Below are 23,560 nucleotides of genomic sequence, written 5' to 3' on the forward strand. Positions count from 1 at the left end.
TCTACTATTGAAGTAGTATTGAAGTACTACAAAGGGATACTGCTGAGTTTTCCCCTTTCTGTACTCCATTATTTCCTTATGGAACTTTGTCAAATGAAGCATATGAATTTCATCTAATCCTTTCTTTGGAAATATCTTATTTTACATATATCATAGAAACTTAGAGTCAGAATCTTAAATCTCACAGAGTTGAATTTTCTTTCTTTTCTTTTTTAAAGATCTATTAATTTGAGGGGGGAGAGGCAGTGGGAGAGGAAGAGAGAATCCTCACGCAGACTCCCCACTGAGTCTGGGTGTGGAGCCCCAAGCAGGGCTTGATCTCATGGCCCCAAGATCACGACATGAGCTGAAACCAAGAGTCAGATGCTCAACGGAATGCACCAGCCAGGTGCCCCACATTGTTCAATTTTCTATGGGACTCAGGCATCCTATCCATAACACACCTGATCCAACACAGATAACATCTGTTGTCTGGATATCATCTGTTCAACTGCTGACCACCTCTGATAAGAAATCTGCCTCTTGCTAGGCCAAGGGTCGTTAGTATACGTCACCATATGTTGCCCTTTCAGGGCATCCTCAGAGTACTCTCTGGGAAGGGCTCTACAATCATAATTTCACTCTGAGAGAGCTTGGAGTAACTCCAGGACAATGCAAGCAAGCTTCAATAGGCAGGATGGGGTCAAATATAAGATAACATGAGAACAAGACAGAACTGAGGACAGACATGAATTGATGGACAATGGCTTTAAGTAACATTTACGGAGTATATTACTGATTACTATAGTTCAGAGGTCAGGCACTATTTAAACACTTTGTACTTACTAGCCATTTATTTCTCACAATAATTTCATGAAGAATATTGTCTCTGTTTTCTAGCTGCAGAAACTGAGGCACAGAGTAACTGATTCAAAGTCATGCAGCTGGTAAGTGAAAGAACTAGGATTTGAATCCAGGCCAATTGGATCTGGAGCCTGGACCCTAACCCCTATATAAGTTATCTTAAGAATACCCGGACCATGTGCCAGGCACCATTCACTCATTTATTCCTCACAATAGCAATGTACTATTATGAAACAGCTAAGCAACTTGCCCAAGGTTGGGCAGCTAGAGAGTACTAAAGTGGGGAATCAAATTCAGGTAACCTGTCTCTAGATATGCTCTTCTCCACTACTCTAAACTCCTTTCATGCTACGCTCCACGTAAGTGGTGACAGAATCAGACACAGAACTGTGGCATAGGCAGGGAAGGCAAGTGACAAAGTGGACAAGCACAGAATAGGTACCAGCTGGTGAAAATGTGTAGGGAAATTAGATACAGACTGTTATCCAGGATACCCAGAGGGCTCTCAATCCCATCTTTCTTGCTAAGGACTAGAGAAGGCACATTATCTCTAGACAAAAAGAAGAAGCCTACACAATCAGGAAGAATGGCCTTGCAGAAGTACATTCAGGAAGCTGCCTCTGTGCAGAGAGGGAAGTTATGTTCAGATATAATAGAAGACAGTCGCCAACACACACTGGCTAATGGGGAAATGAACCTAATATAACCTGCCAGTTTCTTCTTTCAGGAAGGGGGTGGGAGGTTTGCAGAGATCTGAATGGTCACTGTGACTATCTGGAATGGAGGTATGACAGGGCAAGGAAGAAAGGCCATTTAAAATTGTACCCACTGGATTCCCCTTCTAAACAGCTTTTCTGTGAACTATGTAGAAAGTTTCACGCTACATGAACTATTTAAAAAATCCCTCTGAATGTTGAATAATACGTGTGCTGTATATTGAGCAATGCAATTAGTATCTTTTTCAGAGACACATAAAATAAACTTAACTAAGACTGAAGTCCTTTGGAGGCCACGTTTGGTTGGTTGTTCATTCAAAGAATACAGCTTAATACTCTGAAATACTATCTAAATCAATGTTTAGAAAATCATATTTGCAGGAGAAATTCGCATGCTTTTAAAAAAAGGAATGGATTCATTTACAAAGCAAGTAATTATTTAAAATATTCAATAATAATTCAATGCTTGTTCGCTGCAATCATTTAAGAAATAGCAATAAATTTTCAGACTTGCCCTCATAGAGCTTACCTTCTGGTGGGGAGGGAGAAAATAACCAGGAAAAAAAAAATAAGTAAAATACAGGACATTTTAGATAGTAGTAAGCAATAAGAAGAAGAATTAAGAAGGGAAGGGGACTAAGGAGGGGGGGGGCATGTGGCAATTTATATGGGGTGTCCAATGAAGACATTAAAGTGCACGTATTCCTTAAAGTTTAGGATTACGTAGTATTTCACCTATACGGAGCGGTATCCGATATATATATCTGAGGCATCTATCGGATATACATCACCAAAACAATAATATTACGAGGCATTAAAAAGATGTAGAGCGTTTTAGGCTTCTAAATGTAAGCACTTTTAAAGGTTAAACCCATCGTTAGATACTCCGGGTTTCAATTTCACTTTAATAATGAGTATTTGGAGTCGGTTTTTTCCCAAGTAAGTTTCCTAAGTAGCAGCAGGCGGCACCTTTTCTCTAGAAGACGCTCAAGGCTGCGTACACGTGCTCTCGAGAGCAGGACCGGCGTTATTGATTCCCCGGGGCACCAGTGCCTGGAACACACACAAGTTTGGTACCTGGAGTCCCCGGAGCCCAGTGCACCTGCGCGTCCAGTAAACCGAGCTGCGGGAGCGGGTGCGAGGGAGAACCTTGAGTCACAGGGTCCGCTCGGGCACCGCCCGTCGGCCCCGCCGGCCTCCGCCATCAGCGGGGCGGGGGATTCCAACTTCACCGGGGGCAGACTGCTGACGAAATCGGCGTGGGCTGAGCGCGTTCTGGTGTTTTTCCTCTGCCGAGGCGGCACGAACTTCTGCAGGGGGGACCTGTCTGCTCTAAAGGCGGGGTCGGGTCCTGACGGCCAGCTGTGCTGGGCCGAGGCCAAACTCGTCCCCGGCCTGCGCGTGGCCCCCGCCCTCGCGGAGCCCGTCCGGGTGAGGAGCGCGACGCGCACCTCTTTGTCTCCCGCGTTTCTCCCGCCCCCTCGTTCCCAGTTCCGAGGGGCCGAGGTGCCGAGGTGCCCCGGCCGCCTCCCGCCCTCCCCTCCCGCTCACCCTCCCCACCCCCTCCGCATCCCCTCCCGCCCTCTTCCCACGTTGGCTACTCTCGGCGACTGCATCTTTCCGCCGCAGACAACGCGCGGCCTTAACCTTCCAGTCCCGCCTTCCAACTCTCCACCCCGCAAATTTGCTCCCGCCTCATCCCTGACAGAAGCACCCCGATTGGCTCTCGCGCCGGGGGGGGGGGAATACGCCCGCTGATTGGTCGGGTGACGCTCTTGGGGCGGGGCCTGGAGCAGGGTGACCGCAGGCCTGGAGGAGCGAGAGGACAGCTATTTCGCCCGCGGCCTCCCGTAGCGCCGGCTGGGTTTCGCGGGTCGCACCCAGGCTCACCCGGCCAGGGAAAACGGTTGCATGAGCGGTGGTCCAAAGGGTTGGGGTTGGGGTGCCGGGAGGGCCTCGGGTCGTGGGCGGGGGGCTGCGGGGAGGGGAAGGAGGGCCGCGGCGCGGGGGAGCGCAGGGACATGGCACAGCTGGACGATGAGGAGGGGGCAGCGGTGGCACCCGGGCACCCGCCCGCGAATGGATACCTCCTGGTCCCGGGGGGCGAGCCCCTCGGAAAGCTAAGCGCCGAGCCGCAGAACGGGCTCAAAGCCGGCTGCCTGACCCTGAATGGAGTGTCTCGGGACAGCCTCGCGGCCGCCGCTCAGTCCCTTGGCGGGCCTCAGACTCCGCTGGCTCCAGAGGAGGAGACCCAGACACGGCTGCTGCCCACGGGCCCCGGGGAGGAGACCCCCGGGGCCGAGGGTTCGCGGGTGCCCCAGACGGCGCTCTCTGCGCGGCGCTTTGTGGTGCTGCTGATCTTCAGCCTGTACTCGCTGGTGAACGCCTTTCAGTGGATCCAGTACAGCATCATCAGCAATGTCTTTGAGGGCTTCTATGGCGTCTCCTCCCTGCACATCGACTGGCTGTCCATGGTGTACATGCTGGCCTACGTGCCCCTCATCTTTCCGGCCACGTGGCTGCTGGACACCAGAGGCCTGCGGCTCACCGCCCTGCTGGGCTCCGGCCTCAACTGCCTGGGCGCCTGGATCAAGTGTGCCAGTGTCCAGCAGCATCTCTTCTGGGTCACCATGCTGGGCCAGTGTCTCTGCTCCGTGGCCCAGGTGTTCATCCTCGGCTTGCCCTCCCGCATCGCCTCGGTGTGGTTTGGCCCCAAGGAGGTATCCACAGCTTGTGCCACTGGCGTGCTGGGCAATCAGGTAAGAACTAGAGTGACACAGGAAAACCGGATCGTTAAAGGACCAGATCTAAGCATAGGCCGTGTGAGCTAGGCAAATGGATGGGCCCCTCAGGAGGCGGTTGTGTGTAAGTGCAGGGAAGGAGATGGGTCTTGGATTAAAGAGGGTATTTATTTGTAAGGGCAGAACTTCGAAACCAGTTTGAAGTGAGCACCTTATCATCTTGCTTTGAGAATTACCTGTAAAATAACTGAACTGACCCATATATCCCCAACATCATAGAAAACTTGTCAGTGTAATAATCAGTGAGACTGAAGTAGGTTTTTTGCTGTCCCCAGTGTATTCCTACAAGGAAGGAAGGTGTTGGATTCCGGGAAGTTTTTCTCCTTTTGAGTGATCAATGTGAACAGCTCCTGTTTTATTTTATTTTGGCTTGTTTTACTTATGTATTTATTTTTCTAAAGTTTATTTATCTTTTGTAGTACTCCCTACACCCAAGGTGGGGCTGGAACTCATGACCCTGAGATCAAGAGTTGCACACTCTTCCGACTGAGTCAGCCAGGCTCCCTTCCTGTTTAAATTCATATGTTAGCAATCAGCAGAGTGCCTGGTACAAACAGTTACAAATGACAGCTAAATAAATGTTACGGTGGTAAAGACCTCTCACAACATTACTGAGTCCAATTACAATTTTTAACAGTAAGAAAATGCAAGTCAGATCACAGATCATGGAACCCATTCTAAAAGGGTGGCATATTTTGCCAATTCCCCCTTAAAGGGCTTCCAGTCCTTCTGACCTAACACAATAGGTTTAAATTCCAATAGCTTTACTAAGTAGAATGGGGTGTGTGTGTGTGTTGTAATTGCAGACTGATTCTTTCATTGTCACTTAAAATTTGCATAATGGAGCCCTGTGATACTTTATGTACATTATGTTGAGTATTCATTCAGCTTGAGGAGAATGTAGTTAAAAACCTATATACCATGAACTTCACCTCTCTCTATGCCTATATTCCTACATACTATGTAACAAAAGAATGTTACTCTCTTACTTCCGATCTAACATTTGTTTCAAGATCACATAAGATTTACCTAAAATCCATAAAAAGACTAGCTCTACGTGTTTATTACTTTATGTTTATCTTCTTTCTCTAAAAGTGCAAAGGAAAGGGTAGTTTGAACTGTAGTTGTTATGTATTCAAAATAATTTATAACTGATATTTTAGTTGGTTGCTTCCATATGTTTAGATAGGAACTCTTAAAGTATTTTTCATTTACAAAATTATATTCCATATTCATACTTCATTGAGCATGACAGAAGTATTATTAACTCCATATCTGTGGATTATCTATTTATGGATAATAAATGGAAATGTCTTCTCAAGGCAGATTTCCCTCTGACGTTCAGCACACTTCTTTCTGCCTTCTTCGCACATTCTCCCTACGAGTTCTCGTCCTTCCCAGGCTGCAGTAGCTGTGCACCTGTTCATGGCCCTCATTTTCAGCCTAAATTATGGAGTGATCATTTATATTAATATTCAACAGTACTGAGCATTCACCAAGAACCTGGCACCATGCTAAGTATTTTACATGCACTGTGTCCTTGAATTTAATAATATAAGGTAGGAACCATTAGTCTCTCCATTTTATAGATACAGAAACAGACTTGAAGGGATGACTTTATTTTCCAGAAGCCACACAGCTAACTGGTGGCAGCATTCACAGCCAAGTTTGTCCGATTCCTGCATCCTGGCTTTTCACTGTCCGTCTCTACTGCCAGGTCTCTAACCTGAGAGACCCTTTAAAAACATGGATCAGATCCTGTCGTCTTTTGCTCTGCTTTGGACTCACCAGTGATTTCCCATAGTACTTAAAATCTAAACTCTTCACTCTGCGTTACAGAACCTTATACTAACATGTCTTCTTCGGCTCCTTAAACAACACTAAGCTTGAATTTTGCATGAGAGCCTTTGCAGAAGCATTCTCTCTGCCTGGGATGTTCTTCCTCCTAGGATCACATTATTACATCCTTACCGTCACTCAACTCTCATTTAAATTCATTTTAAATGATCATTTTGTGGCCTTTCTTGAGGATCCCAGTCACTCTCTTATCACATCATTATACTAGCTCCATACAGCGCTTACCACTGTCTGATGTATTTATGCTTATATATTAATTGTTACCACTCATTTCCCATCCCCACCATTAGATTGTAAGTTTCATGAAAATAGGCATGTGGTCTGAATGTATACAGTTGTCTCACCAGCACTTAACACAGTGCCCAGCACATTATAGATTCTCCATAAAAATTTGTTGAATAAGTGGATGAGCTTCAGACTCATGTAGATACAGGCCAGCTGAATACCTCCCTGTGACCCCGCCCATCCAAATTTACCTCATCTCCTTGCTTATTTCTCCGCATTTCTACTGCCACTGTCTTAGCTTTGGCCAGCGGCAGCCCTTACTTAGACATTGCTGGCTGATTTTCCTATCTGCAGCTCTTTCCTCTTTCCCTGTCTCTCCACATCCATCCACTGTGGTCTTTCTAATGTGCAGATCTGTCCAGGACACGCCCTTCTACTCTGCAGAGGCTTCTGTTGCCCGGAGGATAAAATTCAGACTCTCTAATGAGACCGCGGGAGACCCTTTGGATCTGCCTCCTCTCAACTCCCAGCTTCCCCTCTCCACATCCCCCCAGTCCTCACATCCACATTCTTTCTCTGCTCTGAGGGAAATTGTCCGCGACTTCCAGCTTCTCACAAGGTCACGCTCTCCTCCTTCCTTTGTACATGATATTCCCTTGGCTGGGGACATGCAGATTTCACGTGGCGAACTCCAGTTGCTTTTTCAGATCTTTGCTCCTCCAGAAAGTTTTCCTGAACCCCAAGTCTATACAAAGTGGTCCTTCAAAGTAGTTTCTTAGCTAGGGTGACCATGTGTTCAGTTAGCCAGGGATAATCCAGGTGTAGAGCTAACTATTCATTTAGTCCCTTTCACTCTGAATAGTGTTCTCATTGGGATGATAGATCCCCTGTCATTGCAGGCTTTGCGTCCTCTACCTCTCCATCACTGTACTTACCACACTGTCTTGTAATCACCTGTTTAATGGTCTCTATCCTCCTTTTTGTAAAGGAGCAAATGAAGTGTTTGGTGACTCTTAGTATCTCTCTCAGCCTCCTTTTGGAAACCAGTCTAGGGCCCTTCCTCCTCATCTCCATCCCTGAAAAAATCTATCTTTTTCTATTGAGCGCCTTTCATTTTATTTCTTTCATTGTGATTATCCTATCCAACCTTGTGTTTTTCTTACTAAGGCAAAATTCACATAACATAAAATTAACCATCTTAAATTATAGCGCAGTGGCATTTAGTACATTTACCGTATTGTACAACCATCCCTCTATCTAGATTGAAAACATTTTCTTTTACCCTCAGAGAAGACCCAATACCCATCTTCTCAACTTTACTCTGCATGTTCTTTTTTTTTTAAAGATTTAATTTATTTATTTGACAGACAGAGATCACAAGTAGGCAGAGAGGCAGGCAGAGAGAGAGAGGGGGAAGCAGGCTCCCCACTGAGCAGAGAGCCCAATGCGGGTCTCGATCCCAGGACCCTGGGATCATGACCTGAGCCAAAGGCAGAGGCTTTAACCCACTGAGCCACACAGGCACCCCTGATCTGCATATTCTTACTCCTCTTTTTGATTGTAAGCATCTAAAGTATAAGAACGGTATCTTACCCATCCTTATAGCAGAATCATTCAAATAGTGGGAGTTTGTTGAATAGGGAAGCCATGTGTCAGCAACTACCCTTTAACAGTACAGTAGTGGAAAAAACCAACAAAACATTAGAACGTGGTATTGTTGGTTTTTTAAAATAATTATTTATTTGGGTAATCTCTACATGCAGTGTGGGGCTCAAACTCATGACCCAGAGATCAGGAGTCTCATGCTTCTCCAACTGAGCCAGCCCAGCACCCTAGAACATGGTGCTTTAGAATGTACATCTTACACCGTCAATACATAAGCTGTCTTCTCTATGCTGTATTAATTGCCAGTATGTCTTTTAAGAGTAGCTATTAACAGGATTGTTTATTTTTCAGCTTGGAACTGCTGTTGGCTTTTTGCTACCACCAGTTTTAGTGCCCAACACACAGAATGACACAGATCTGCTGGCTTGTAATATCAGTACCATGTTTTATGGGACGTCATCCATCGCCACGTTTTTATGTCTTTTAACAGTAATTGGTAAGCAAATTATTTTCCCTGTTGCTTAAAGAGATAAATGCATGGCCAACATGTGGAAATCAAAATAGCTGACCCTGAACATTTTCATGATAATATCTCGAATGCCATTTGCTTGTTTCATTCTTGCTGTTGCACTTGTTCAGATAGTGAATGCTACATCCCTAGGGATATGTTATGGTCAGCTACTTTAATATCGTAAAGGGTTTGAAGACTAATTCATCTGATTTCTCTCCCTACTAACTGTTCTTCCCGGATAACCGTGGTTTCCAACATGCCACCTGCCTCCCTTTTGCATCTTCTTCTGCATTTTCTGCAGCTTATGCTAACAAACCCAGGAACAAATTCTTGTCATGCTTTGAAATGATGCAAAGAGGCTGCAACCTTTTTTTTCCTTTTTTAATGAGAAATCCTTCCAAGGATCCCTATTTTAACAATTAACTGGATCTGAACATGTTGACCAGTGAACGATCCTGGGCAGTGGCAAGCTGTTCAGCAGAGCCTCACACTGGCCACTGCCTGCTTGTTGGGCCACTCCAGCAAAGCACTGCTGTCACCACTCGTCCCTGAGTCCTCTCGTCGGGGCCTGTCTCTTGAAGCAGTCAGTCCAAATCAGCTGCAAGCAGCCATCATCAGTTTGGAAGAAGGTTTGGGAAGGTCTGCTTTTTAAAGTTTATTTTTAACGGGAAAAAATGTTGCATGCAGGGAGAACAGGTGTTTTTTCAGGAATGGTTGATAGTATGACTGTAATATTGCCCTTTGGGCACTCAGGATATCTTAACTTGATTTGAGGAAGAAAGCAACTTTAAAGTTGAAAGATCATCTTTTAATCATTAATGTTTACCTTAAATTGCATTATAGCTGGAGTTTTAAAATTTATAAGGTTAATTTTCACCATGGCTGTAATAGTAATGAAAAATCCAAATTTTGTGATCTCAAAATCACAAAGGTTTCAAAGGCATGTAGGTGGAAGACTGTTTTGGTAGAGACTGTCTTCATAGATGAACTGCCCATACGTTTAATTTACCTTCAGATAATGAAAAAAATATCTTCTTGGTAGCATATAAAGTATTCTGATATGCCACATCTCCTTATGGTTGGTTTTTTATGTTTCAGTTAGGGATTGACATTTTTGCTGTGTATAGAATACTGAAAAAGGACAAATCATCCCTGTACTACTTCAGCAGTTTAAAAAAGCTTTAAAAGAAATCTGCAGTTGACCCTTGAACAACATGGGTTTGAACTGCACATGTCCATTTATACATGGTTTTTTTTATAGTACTGTAAAAGTACAGTATTTTCTCTTCCTTATGACTTTCCTTTTTTTTTTTAAGATTTTATTTATTTATTTGACAGAGAGAGAAATCACAAGTAGGTAGAGAGGCAGGCAGAGAGAGTGGGAAGCAGGCTCCCTGCTGAGCAGAGAACCCAATGTGGGGCTTAATCCCAGGACCCTGAGATCATGACCCGAGCTGACGGCAAAGGCTTTAACCCACTGAGCCACCCAAGCATGCCCCTCCTTATGACTTTCTTAGTAACATTTTTTCTCTAGCTTACTTTATTTTGAGAATACAGTGTGTAACACATATAGTATACAAAATATGTGTCAATCAGCTATGTTATCAGTGAGGCTTGTGGTCAACAGTAGGCCATTAGTTGTTAAGTTTTTGGAGAGTCAAAAGTTATACATGAATTTTCAGCTGTAGGGGATTGGTGCCCCTAACCCCCATGTTGTTTAAGGGTCAACTCTATGTTTTTTAAAAATAAACTCTTAAGTCTACTTCTCCAGTAGCCATGTTTGATTTGCTAGATAATATGTAGTTTGCATATATTTTGCATAAATGGATCCTCTGTTAGCAGTAGGGATTATTAACATGTAAAATCCTCCTTCCTGCGATTGCTTGTGTATCTTCACATCAATTCTGGTCTTCCTTTTTTTATTGTCTTTTCATTGCTTTATCTCTTTGGAAGAAATGAGATTCTATATAAGAATCTATATAAGAATTCTATAATTCTATATAGTTCTATATAAGAATTCTATATAAGAAATGAGGTTCTATATAAGATATCTCTACATGTGAAATTATATACATGACACATATGTGTTTAAGCATTTCTATAGGGGATGCTACAAATATAAGATTTTTATTTCTCAAAGGAAGGGGACAGAAAGGCATTAATAATAGGCTTGATGTTTGACCTAGCACCTATGTTATTTGAGAAATTAAAGGAGATATATACATGTACATTATTACTTACTTATACTCTCATAGCTTCTGAATAGACAGTGAAGATGGAACAGGGAAGAAAGGGCTCACTGTCAAGTTTTGCTTGTAATCTTAGCCATAGGATACCAAGCATAGTATAAAAGAAAGAAAATATACAGTTGTGACATGAATGTCTTGGGTTGAAAAGCATGACATTTATTTATTTATTTTTTTTTTAAAGATTTTTTTTTTTAATTATTTATTCAACAGAGAGATAAAGAGCACAAGTTGGCAGAGCGGCAGGCAGAGGGAGAGGGAGAAGCAGGCTCTCTGCTAAGCCCCCCTGATGTGGGGCTCAATCCCAGGACCCTGGGATCATGACCTGAGCCAAAGGCAGCAGCTTAACCGACCAAGCCACCCAGGTGCCCCGAAAATCATGACATTTAAACAAAAAAATTTATCTGTTTTCCTGATTCTCAAATACTTGCTATTGGAGAAGATAGGGATTATTTTAGAAATCCCTACTTAAAGGCCCTTAATTACTAAAAGACAATCCAACTTCCTTCTAAATACTTCCCATAAATACTTTGGAAGCCCAACCAAATTTTACAAAGTAATTTGGCTTTGCTGTTGCTTTTCAGCAATGTGTCGTGTACTAAATTGGTATTCAGCAGTCTTTCAAAAATACTGTCTTGAGGCTTATGTCACGTAACCCTGTTGCTCTCCCTCATGGAGCATACTCACGAATGTAGCATTTCTAGGAATCAATCTAAACCTTCCACCAAATCTCACACTAATACCTCATTCTTCATACCCTACCTGATTGTGGCCTATAGCATTTGGTGGTTTGGTAAGTACCAAACACGTTTGGCACACTCGATGCTGTACCATCTAATCCTCATAGGCATAGGAGGACGGTACTAATATCATTCCCATTTGGTAGGAAATTTGGTAGGAAAGTAGGACACAGCATTGAAGTGAATGTAATCTAACCATGGTCACAGTGAATACTGAAGAAGAAATCTGAGTCTAGGTACCCTAACTCCATATTTAAGGTGTTATATATAAAATATGTCATTTTAATTTTTATTTAGTCTTATTTTTATTCAAGTTTAAATTTCTCTTGTGTAAGTGGTAATGCTGTTGTGTATGAAAGCTGTCCTTGTGTAGGAGAGCAGTAAATTCTGTCACTTAACTCAAGTGTGCAAATTAAAATGCTTACCTTCCTGATTCACTAACATGAGTGGATGAGAGAAACCAGAAGTAAAGGCAATCAAAATATTTAACGTTTAGGTACTTAAACACATGTGTATATAACATATATGTACAATTCTACTTTTGATTCTTATATTCAGGGTATTTATAGATAGGCTGCTGTTGTAAACATTTAACAGAAATATGTTTTACTTAGTCTGTAAGAATTTTAAGCATGTGAGATAAAGTCTCTGGCTTTTGAAAGTAGGTATTTCTAGGGCACCTGGGTGGCTCAGTCAGTTAAGCATCTGACTTCTACTTAGGTCATGATCTCAGAGTCCTGGGATCAAGCCCCATGTTGGGCTCTATGCTCAGAGGGAGTCTACTTCTCCCTTTCTCTCTCCCCCTACTTGTGCTCTCTTTCTCAAATAAGTAATTAGATCTTTTTAAAGAAAAAAAGTAGTCCTGAAAATGACACTGTATTCTGTGTAGCATTCGATAATTACAAGATTTTGCATATATTATATCACATAATCCTCATAAGAACTCGTTGTTTCCCTTTTATGTATGAGAAAGCTATAGTAGAGAGGCAGGAATTGACTTCTTCTGAGTTACACAAAGATATGAGGCAGAGCCAGTATTCAAACCTATATGTATCTTGTACTAAGTTCATATGTGGAATGTCTGCTTGGGGGACAAATAATGAAATCAAAAGATAATGTTATTATCTAGTTCCAGAAAGTACAAGTAGTCCTCAGCACAGTAGATTTCCTTCTTATTCTTCATGGGAGAAATAGTTTGAAGGTGGTGCCCCAAAATCCTTTGGCTACTTTGGAGAACAACTGCTTGAATGGTATTATTATTATTTCTTAAAAGATTTTATTTATTTATTTGACAGACAGAGATCATAAGTAGGCAGAGAGGCAGGCAGAGAGAAGAAGGGAAGCAGGTTCCCTGCCAAGCAGAGAGCCCGATGTGCAGGGCTCGATCCCAGGACCCTGGGATCATGACCTGAGCCGAAATCAGAGGCTTTAACCCAGTGAGCCACCCAGGTGATCCTATTATTATTATTATTATTATTAATGTAAGCTCTCTGCCCAGTGTGGGGCTTGAACTCATGACCTGAAGATCAAGAGTTGCTTGCTCTACCGACTCAGACAGCCAGGGGCTCCCGTAGTTAATTATTTTATTGGCATACAGTTTTTGGTGGGAAGAAGAAAGAAGAAGTCTACCGCTTTTTAGTTTCAAAGGAAAGAAAAAGCCATATTTCATCTTTTGAAGGAAGCAACGCAAAGGAAACAGAGTCATAGACCAGTAGTTTTATGTTCCTCTGTTTCTTTTTCTTCCTATAGACTGAAACCCAACTTTAGTGTATTGTGTAGCTGATAGATACGAGCCTAATTTTGTTCAGCAGGGCAGATGACTACCTGAAACCAAATGCTATCACATCTTCAGAAAATAAATTCAGCGAAGCTGAAGACTAATCCGAATTGTTTTCTCTTTGCATTTGAATTCAAATCTGAGCCATTTATACTTACTTTACAAGTAAATAAGAACCTAGTAAGAGATTGACGACTCACCAAATCCCCATGACTACCTTGTAAGCATGGTTTTTACATTCTGAAACTTTGTTTTATAACCAAGTGAGTTGTGTATTACCACTGTTAGGAAAAAGAGATATCTCTTAACTAGGACCCAAAGAGACTTTCAGGGAAGGACCACAGGCGTCCTCAACAGCAAGGAAAAGATAATGTGAACAGAAGAGAAGAGATTGTAACAACTTTAACAGTTTATGTCTACCAGTCTTCTGATACAAGGACATTCAAAAACAAATATTCATGAGTATGTACCCTCTTGAATTACTTATGACACCTGTAAAAATAGAAGTCTGTTTTAGTTTGATGCATTTTCAGTATATCCTAATTAATCAATGTTTCAGTGAGCTCTGCTCTCATGATCCACCTGGATCTTTACAGTTCTAGAGGTGTAATTATTGTTTCAAATATTAGAAGAAAACGGATATTAACTCAAGACAGTCCTCTAAAAGGTCAGTAACATATTGGTTTGCTTATATCAGATGTTACTTGTAGTTACAAATTGAAGTAAGTATAGAAATGGAATTGTTGAATACTACTAGAATATAAATTAATCTTGCTTAACTGAGTGGGCAAGGTTGTGACATATTACTGATGGTTTTGCAGTTATGTGAATTGGCCAGATCTCCGAGTTGGAGTCCGTTTCAGAAGACTGGGAGGATATTCTTCAGAAATTAATGAAAATGAAAGGCACGATCTATGACTTTAACTACCTCTTTAAGCTTAAATGGATTTAGTTTGCTCAGTAAGGAAGACCATGTATTTAATTACCTTTCCATGTGTGTTTCCAGCATTCAAAGAAAAACCTCAGTATCCACCAAGCCAGGCGCAAGCAGTTCTTCAAAAAAGCCCCTGTGCTGAGTACTCCTATAAGAAATCAATAAGGAACCTATTTAAAAACATTCCTTTTGTCCTTCTGTTGATCACTTACGGTAAGTGGTTTTCTTTTACTTTCTTTGATTTCTATATAAAACTCAGCATTGTAAGGGTGCCTGGGTGGCTCAGTTGGTTAAGCGACTGCCTTCGACTCAGGTCATGATCCCGGAGTCCCTGGATCGAGTCCCGCTTAGGGCTCCCAGCTCCATGGGGAGTCTGCTTGTCCCTCTGACCTTCTCCTCTCTCATGCTCTCTCTCTCTCTCTCTCTCAAATAAATAAATAAAAATCTTTGAAAACAAAACAAAACAAAACTGAGCATTGTAGATTCTTTTCATTTAATCTAGTGGTTTGAGCTTTAATTAATGAGAAGTTTGTTAACTACAAAAATAATGATGGCATAGTCATAAACTTAAATTTTGAACTAAAAGCAAAAACTTCAAGATGGATTTTCTTCATAATTTCTTAACCTAATTTCTTAATAATTTCTTGATCTAATTTCTTTTCTTTTCTTTTTAAATATATATATTTTTAATTTATTTGACAGAGACATAGCGAGAAAGGGAACACAAGCAAAGGGAGTGGGAGAGGGAGGAGCAGGCATCCCGCCGAGCAGGGAGCCCGATGTGGGACCTGATTCCAGAACCTTGGGATCTGAACCTGAGCCAAATGCAGATGCTTAATGACTGAGCCACCCAGGCACCCCTCAATCTAATTTCTTATGTTTTAATTTTTTTTTAAGATTTTATTCATTTATTTGACAGACAGAGATCTCAAGTAGGCAGAAAGGAAGGCGGGGGTGGGGGAAGCAGGCTCCCTGCTGAGCAGAGAGCCCAATGCGGGGCTTGATCCCAGGACCCTGGGATCATGACCTGAGCTGAAGGCAGAGGCTTTAACCCACTGAGCCACCCAGGCGCCCCTTCTTATGTTTTTAAAATAAAATTTAATAGATCTCAAACAGACAAGCACTGTCTTCTTTTTTGAGTTTCCACTGAGTATTTTAAGTCCTTTATGAACTGCCTTAATCATGTGGGAAATGTCATCAATAATCCCTTTCCCTGCCTGTGTGCAAAGTGGCATCTATTTTGACTACTCGGGGTCAATACTAGACATTCATGCGATCACCTTAACCAGTTCAAACTTGAAAAACAATTCTTTTTTTAAATTAATTAATTAATTTATTTTAATAAACATATAATGTATTTTTATCCCCGGGGTACAGGTCTGTGAATCGCCAGGTCTACACATTTCACAGCACTCATCATAGCAATAACCCTTTCCAATGTCCATAGAAAAATAATTCTTATCCTTCTAGATATTTCATGGTAACTGACGGATACTCACCCTGACGCTGTAGCTTTGACTGCAGACACCAACCCATTTGGTTCCCTTCGGAGTTTGCTGACTGTTTTTTATATCAACACCATTTATAAGAGCTGCCAACACCCCCTATTTCTGTCTTACTTGTCTTCAGAAGTCACTCTCTGCTGTTTTTTTCTCTTCTTGACAGCTTTTTGGGAGTGTGCACTGTAGTTACATAACTGTTGTACGAGTCGTAACAAATTATGCCCTGACCTAAACTCTCACTCACCCTTTTATCAGGATTACTTCATCTTTTTCTCCTTTTTTTCTTTTTCAGTGAAAATAGTTGAGCACAAAAGTAGAACATTTAATATAGTGAATTCCTATGCCCTGACCATCATCCAGCTGTAATTACCACCATTTCACTATTCTTGCTCTATCTCTTCCCTCTACCTTTTTCCTAAAATTTTTCTTCCCTGGAATATTTTTCTTTTTTTAAGATTTTATTTATTTAGGGGCCCCTGGGTGGCTCATTGGGTTAAAGCCTCTGCCTTGGGCTCAGGTCATGATCTCAGGGTCCTGGGATCGAGCCCTACATCGGGCTCTCTGCCCAGCAGGGAGCCTGCTTCCTCCTCTCTCTCTCTGCCTTCCTCTCTGCCTACTTGTGATCTCTGTCTGTCAAATAAATAAATAAAATCTTTTTTTTTTTTTTTAAAAAGCACATCTTTTTTAAAAAAAGATTTTATTTATTTATTTGACAGAGAGAGAGAGATTACAGTAGGCAGAGAGGCAGGGAGAGGGGGAGGGGGAAGCAGGCTCCCCACTGAGTAGAGAGCCTGATGGGGGGCTGGATCCCAGGACCCTGAGATCATGACCTGAGCCCAAGGCAGAGGCTTAACCCACTGAGCCACCCAGGGGCCCCTTCCCTGGAATATTTTTAAATTAATCCCGGATGCTATATCTTATCCCCATTAAATATTTCAGAATGCCATAGTGCCTTTTCTTAATTTTCATGGTTACCTCCACTGGTTAGCTTAAACCTAAAACACATAACTAGGAAGTAAAGAAAATAACAGTGGGTGATTATTATCTGTGAGAGCAAATTCATTTTTGTAGCCTGTGGTTTAAGGAAGAAAGATTCCTACCCTCCTTCTCTTCTCACTGTCTCCTGAGATAAGACTTTCTTTGAGCCAATTTATAACCAGCCTCTTGTCACAGACACAAACACATGCAGACACACACACACACACACACACACACACACAAACGTGCCTCCACGGGCTCATAGGCCATAAATTCTAGTCTCTGTAATTTTGTGCCATTATTCCTTTTACCTGAAATGTGCTCCTTTTTTTCCCTTAAGCAGTCCTACAAGAGCTGGCTTAATGTTTGCCTCACTTACTCTCTAATATAAATAATTAAATCTTTAAAACAAAACAAAACAAAAAAAAGGCAGGAAGAAGGCATTGAGAAACACTGTGGAGAGTTTGGTAATATTCCCCAGGAGAGTTGGAAAATGTTCTCAAGCTTGTTTTCTTCACTGAAGGGGTAGCTAGTTAGGGATCATGGTTTTAAATGAGTGAGTCACATCACACCTTTTGACGGGGCCCCTGTCTCCCTCCATAACTGGTATTATATATAAAGTTGGAGCAGACTTGCACCTGGGATAGCCTGGGATAGGGACTATATTCCTAGGTCAGGTTTTCAGGATTATATACAGTGTCCCAAACTTAGGAACCAAAGAGTCTAAGACAACATTTTCTGGCGGTGAGGCTGTTTGGAGAGAACGTGTTCCTTCACTCTGCCACTTGTGCTGTTTGCGATCTGAAATGCAGACAAATAATCTAGGCTCAGATAACAGTATTTCTTGCTCTTACGATCCTCTATCCTGACTCTTGCTATCTTTACTCCGTCTGGAATAGATCCAAGATCCGTGGAAGGTGCAGCACAGGGAAGTACCCTCAGGCCAGTCTTCCTGGGCCTCCCCAGGCTAACCACGCTGTGTCCCTTTATGCATCGGAGCTCAGTGGGAAGTGAACACAGCAAAGCCAGTTACTCAGGGTCCTTCGATACGATCTTTACACAGCTCTATGTCTCATCCTACAATCTCCCATTTCAACAGGGCTCGTAAGGGAACTTGACCAATGGTCAAATGCCTGAGAGAGAAGTCAGGGCCAAGGACGACAAAGATAATGTCAGTGAAGAACAAGGTGCGGGACACATCTCAGACACCAGGATGTATAAAGCGGTGGTAATTAAGATGCCGTGTATAGTCTAGGGATAGACTATTCAGTTACTAGAACAGCGCAGAGATCCCAGTGACCTGCTCTCTGTATGCATGTGCAGGCCGGTTTGTATGACGGCCGTGAAGTTCTGCTAATGAAGATTCTCAGTGGCCAAACACGTCAAAAATTCAGTTATCGGTGCTGCATGTTCAGGGCAAGTTGACAGCAAGGTGCTGCTCCCCCCAGAGTTGACTCAGGGATCCAGAATGACATCTTGGCACACGCTGATAGGATCACTAGGGCAGCAAGTGGGACAGGTCACTTTCAGTCACATTGAAAGTCATGTGGCCATGGCCCTGAGTGTCTGGAAGGAGAAAAACTAGAACGCAGCGATCCTCTCGTTCCTAATGTCACTTTCTCTGGTTTCAGCGACCTGGTCACTCTGGTTTCAGCTCCCTGACCGGCACAGTCAGGGAGCACATGCTCCTCCTTCTGACCTGTCGCAGGGGGTCAGCACGAGCCTCACCCCGCGTCACATGGTTTAGGCCATTCACCCCACTTCATCTCATCATGTAGGTACTTCGTCATCTCACATCATCACAATTAAAAGAAAAATACAGTATGATAAGAGTTTGAGAGAGAAAGAGAGAGAGACCACATTTACCTAACTTCTATTACTGCATATTGTTGTAGTTTTTCTGTTTTATTATTGTTGTTGATCTCTACCGTGCCTGATTTATAATTAAACTTTACCACATGGATGTATATATGTATATACAGGAAAAAACATGGTATATGTAGGGTTTGGTACTATCTGCAGTTTCAGGCATCCTCTGGGCGACTTGGAACAAATCCCTTGCAGGTAAGAGAGGCCTGCTATATTCGCAAACAGCTCTAAAGACCAGAACGTTCAGATATGAAAACTAGGTGTTTTGTATAAGAGAAACCATATAGTAAATTGTCCTGGGATAATTGATTATCCATCTTGGATATGGGAGAAAAAAATTAGCTCTCTATAGCATACCATGAAAAAAAAGAATTGCAATGGATTAAAGACCAAAGGGTGAAAATTCGAACTTTCAAGTTCTAAGAAAGGAAATCGGCTTTAATATTCTTAAAAGAATTTCTCGGGATGCTTGGGTGGCTCAGTCAGTTAAGCATCTGCCTTGGGCTCATGTCAGGATCCCCCAGTCCTGGGATTGATCCCCATGTTGGGCTCCCTGCTCAGCAGAGGAATCTGCTTCTCCCTCTCCCTCAGCCCCTCCCCCTGCTTGTGCTCTCTCTCTCTCTCTCACTCACTCACTCATTCTCTCTTAAATAACTAAATAAAACCTTTTTTTTTTTTTTTTTTTTTTTTTTTTTAAGAAAGAATTTCTTAATATAACAAAGAGAAGGGATGCCTGGCTGGCTCAGTCGATAGAGCCTATGACTCTTAATCTTGGGGTTGAGACTTCAAGTCCCACATTGGATGTAGAGATTACTTAAAAATAAAGTCTTAATAAATAAACAAAACACACATAAACCCTAAAGGAAAAGATTGGTAAATATGATTAAATTAAGATAATGGTCTTTTAGGGGTCCCTGGGTGGCTTAGCCACTTCAGCATCTGATTCTTGATTTCACAACTCAGGTCATGATCTCAGGGTCATGAGATCAAGCCCCCTGTGGGGCTCACACCAGGCATAGAGCCCACTTAAGAGTCTCTAACTCTCTCCCTGTGCCCCTTCCCACCCTTTATGCACATTCTCTCTCTCTCTCTCTCTCTCTCAAAAAAAAAAAGTTAATTATCTTTTCTAAAAAACACCATAAACAGTGAAAAGGTAGGACATAGACTATGAGAAAATGTGGTGCATATAACCAGCAAAGGCTTAGTACCTACACTGTAGAAATAACTCCTACTGCTCAGTAATAAAAGGGCAAAGAAGTTAAGGAAACCAGAAAGCATTTATGTGTTTGCATATGGCTCATATATGATGCTGAACCTTACTACTTAACCTTACTACTTACTATGTAATCAAGGAAATGCCAGTCAAAACCAGAGTAAGACACAGTACACATGCATTCAGATTGGCAAAGAAAATGTGTTTTAGTTTGATAAAAATATATATGGCAAGAATGTGAAGTAGAGGAACTCTGCTGGTAGTATAAACCAGTACAACTATTTTGAAGAACAATTTGACTATACCCAGAAAACAGATGTTCTACTCCTAGGTATATACTTAGAGAAACCCTTGTATACAATAACAAAAACATAATATTCATTGCAATATCATTTTAAATAGTGAAAAACTGGAAAAAGTCTTAAGTGTCTATTGACTGGCCAGGAGATAATTAAATTGAAGTATATTCACATAATGGACTATGCTATAGTAGAGAAAATTAATGAACTAGAATTTAAAGTATTGACTCAGATAAATCTCAAAACCGTAATATTGAATGATAAGAGCAAGCTACAGATAGATACAAATAATATATTGATATAAAGTTCAATCACATGCAAAATCATTCTAATTGTTATTTAGAGTTACACATATATTGTAATATCTAAAATGATAAGCACTGGGGGACCTGGGTGGCTCAGTCATTCATCTGACTCTGTTTTGGCTCAGGTCATGATCTCAGGGTCCTAAGATCGAGCCCTGCGTTAGGCTCCCCATTCAGTGGGGAGTCTGTGCCCTCCCCCACTCCTACCCACTCATGTGCTGTCTCTAAAATCAACAAATAAATCTTTTTTTTTTTTTTAAGATTTTATTTATTTGGGGCGCCTGGGTGACTCAGTGGGTTAAGCCTCTGCCTTTGGCTCAGGTCATGATCTCAGAGTCCTGGGATCGAGCCCCGCATCGGGCTCTCTGCTCAGCAGGGAGCCTGCTTCCCTCTCTCTCTGCCTGCCTCTCTGCCTACTTGTGATCTCTCTCTCTGTCAAATAAATAAATAAAATCTTTTTTTTTAATTTTATTTATTTGATAGAGAGGGAACACTAGCAGGGGCAGTGGGAGAGGGAGAAGCAGACTCCCTGCTGAGCAGGGAGCCTGATCTGGCTCAATCCCAGGACCCTGGCATCATGACCTGAGGTGAAGACAGATGCTTAACCCACTGAGCCACTCAGGTGCCCTGCAAATCAATAAATAATCTTTTTTTAAAAAAGTAAACAAAATAAAATGATAAGCACTAACATGAGGATCGGTGTTACCTCTGAGAAAGAGGTACATTGTTTTCTATGCTTGAAATATTTAATAATAAAGAAAGAAAGAATAAACTTAAGTCTCACTAGATTAAGAGGCTTACCTAAAGTCCTACAAACGTGCCAGGAATCAGCAGGATTCAAACCCAGTCACATGCTTTCTGATAACTGTTTTTTATTTTTCCTTTTTAAATATTCTCTAATTAATATTTTCTTACCGGTCACCTTGAAGTCACGAATGCAGGGGTGAGGTTTCTGAGGCAGGGTTTTGGTCTCATGAATGAACATTCATGAGCTTGGGTACGTTGTAGGAGCTCAGTGAACAATCCGTTCAGGGCTTCATGGCTGTGTACAGTGTTCTGCACACACACAGGAGTTATGGTTGGCACATCTGAGTCTAAATAATAATAAATGGTGTAATGACAGAATTTTGCCATTGTAATCTCTAGTAAGTTCAGATGTTAAATTGATCATTCCATCGTCTGAAAGGGAATGGCAAGAATTTTTCATTTTCTCTGGCAGCTGTGTGAGAAATGTGTTCTATATTCACCCTTGTCCTGGAGTACTCGTATCATCTAGTAAATGGTACATTTATAATTTCCCATTTATTATTGTAGGTATCATAACGGGAGCATTTTACTCAGTCTCAACATTATTAAATCAAATGATACTGACATATTATAAGGTGAGTTTCTGTCTGTACTGTGTCATGCCCCTGGCCAAGAGTGTTTCTTAAACAATGTCATTCCTGTTAGCATGATCATAAGATTAAAGATTTATTGGGGTGTGGCTCGCTCAGTTGGTGGAACGTGCGACTCTTGATCTCAGGATCGTAGGTTCAAGCTCCACATGGGATTACTTAAAAATAAAATCTTAAAAAAAGACTTATGACCTTGTTGCTTTAAAAGATTCTCATTTGTTTTAATTGAGAATACGTTTAATCCAATTTATAAAACACACAAAATGGAAAGTGGAAGGTATGATTGCTGTGACAATACCCAAGTCTTTTTCAGTACTTTTTAAAAGAAATGTGACTGGTTATATGGGAAAAAAACAAACAATTTTAAGGGAAACCAACCCAAATATAAAGAAGTAAATATTAAGCTGTGACCTGTCTTTGCTTTTGAAAAGAGAAAGCAGTTGTAATATAAAAAAACTATCAGATTAATCTGCTTCTCAGACTTCTGTGAATTACATGAGAATTCTAACAAAAATCATTGCACTTTCTAACCATGGAGGTTCAAAAAAAATTTCTTTTATTTCTCCCACATTTTAGGTATTCTTTTTTTTCTGGTTTGAAAACAGAATGTACTTGATATGTGCTTTACCAGCCCCCCAACCCCTTCACCCTAATAGATGTACTAAATTTCCTACTATATTGTATGCTTAATTTTATCTGCTTATTTCCATTGACTGTGCAAGGTATAAGAGTGTGAAAGATCTATTTGAATTAGAAGTATCTGATTAACTTCTTATGAAACATTTTTTAAAGGGAGAAGAAATCAATGCTGGAAGGATTGGGCTAACATTGGTAGTGGCTGGAATGGTGGGCTCTATTCTTTGTGGCCTGTGGCTAGATCATACCAAAACATACAAGTAAGTGATAGTAGGTAAATGTATGGCATACAACCTAGGGTATTTGGGGTTTAATGGAAACTTTGCTTCTTATTTTAAGAAATTTTAAAAGTGTTATTATTGGGGCACCTGGGTGGCTCAGTGGGCTAAAGCCCCTGCCTTCGGCTCAGGTCATGATCTCAGGGTCCTGGGATCGAGCCCCATATCGGGCTCTCTGCTCAGCAGGGAGCCTGCTTCCTCCTCTCTCTCTCTCTGCCTGCCTCTCTGCCTACTTGTGATCTCTGTCTGTCAAATAAATAAATAAATCTTTTAAAAATATATAAATAAATAAAAGTGTTATTATTACTAAAAGACTTGGATTCTAGACATTCTTAGATTCCCTTCACTTCTGAATGAATTCTGTATTTGTCTTATTTTATCAGTCATACTTTAACTTTGAGAATTTGGATACCTTATGAAGCTTCTTCCCCTCCAATAATAATTGTGCACACATATGTCTTTAGGAGGGATCATTGCTATTCTGTAAAAGCCCTTTCTGAGAAATATTTGATTTCTGACAGAAACTTTATCCTGTTCTTTTCTCATGTTGTGAGCTTAAAAACAAGTAAACAAAAAGTTGTCTTTCCTACCAAAAAATTGTTATTGAGCATAAGGCATTTTGGTAAACTCCATGTTGCCTAGGAGTGCTTGGCTGGTTCTGTTGATAGAGCATGAAATTCTTGATCTCAGCGTCATGAGTTCAAGCCCCATGTTGGGTATAGAGTTTACTTAAAAACAAAAAAATAATATAAATACATACACACGTACATACATAAATACAGTCTTGGAAAAAAGTCTTTAAAAGTCTTTTTGCCTAAAGTGCCCCAT

At 41.4% G+C, this 23,560-nt stretch overlaps 1 protein-coding gene and 1 long non-coding RNA gene across 16 annotated transcripts in view; one reads left to right on the forward strand and one right to left on the reverse strand.

Annotated features, from left to right (window-relative positions):
• The window catches only part of SPATA45, a 39,405-nt gene extending 36,630 nt beyond the window's left edge, over nt 1–2,775 (reverse strand). For 5 of the 6 annotated variants that reach the window (XR_006608013.1, XR_006608012.1, XR_006608010.1 and 2 more), the window contains exon 1: nt 2,637–2,775. This is a non-coding gene — a long non-coding RNA (spermatogenesis associated 45). The remainder of the gene's footprint in view (nt 1–2,636) is intronic. The other variant, XR_006608015.1, reaches the window with a different exon arrangement.
• A 604-nt stretch (nt 2,776–3,379) lies between these two features.
• The window catches only part of FLVCR1 (FLVCR heme transporter 1), a 41,252-nt gene continuing 21,071 nt past the window's right edge, over nt 3,380–23,560 (forward strand). For all 10 annotated transcript variants that reach the window (XR_006607999.1, XR_006608000.1, XR_006608005.1 and 7 more), the window contains exons 1-5: nt 3,380–4,318; nt 8,399–8,543; nt 14,328–14,468; nt 21,736–21,803; nt 22,611–22,714. Coding sequence is in view for 1 of the 10 variants with exons in the window: in XM_004778957.3 (XP_004779014.1) it covers nt 3,581–4,318; nt 8,399–8,543; nt 14,328–14,468; nt 21,736–21,803; nt 22,611–22,714 (1,196 nt within the window). In the remaining 9 variants the exon portion in view is untranslated. The remainder of the gene's footprint in view (nt 4,319–8,398; nt 8,544–14,327; nt 14,469–21,735; nt 21,804–22,610; nt 22,715–23,560) is intronic.

Source organism: Mustela putorius, unplaced genomic scaffold, assembly GCF_011764305.1.
Source record: "Mustela putorius furo isolate JIRA1106 unplaced genomic scaffold, ASM1176430v1.1 tig00000785_pilon_pilon_pilon, whole genome shotgun sequence".
NCBI classification, from domain to species: Eukaryota; Metazoa; Chordata; class Mammalia; order Carnivora; family Mustelidae; genus Mustela; species Mustela putorius.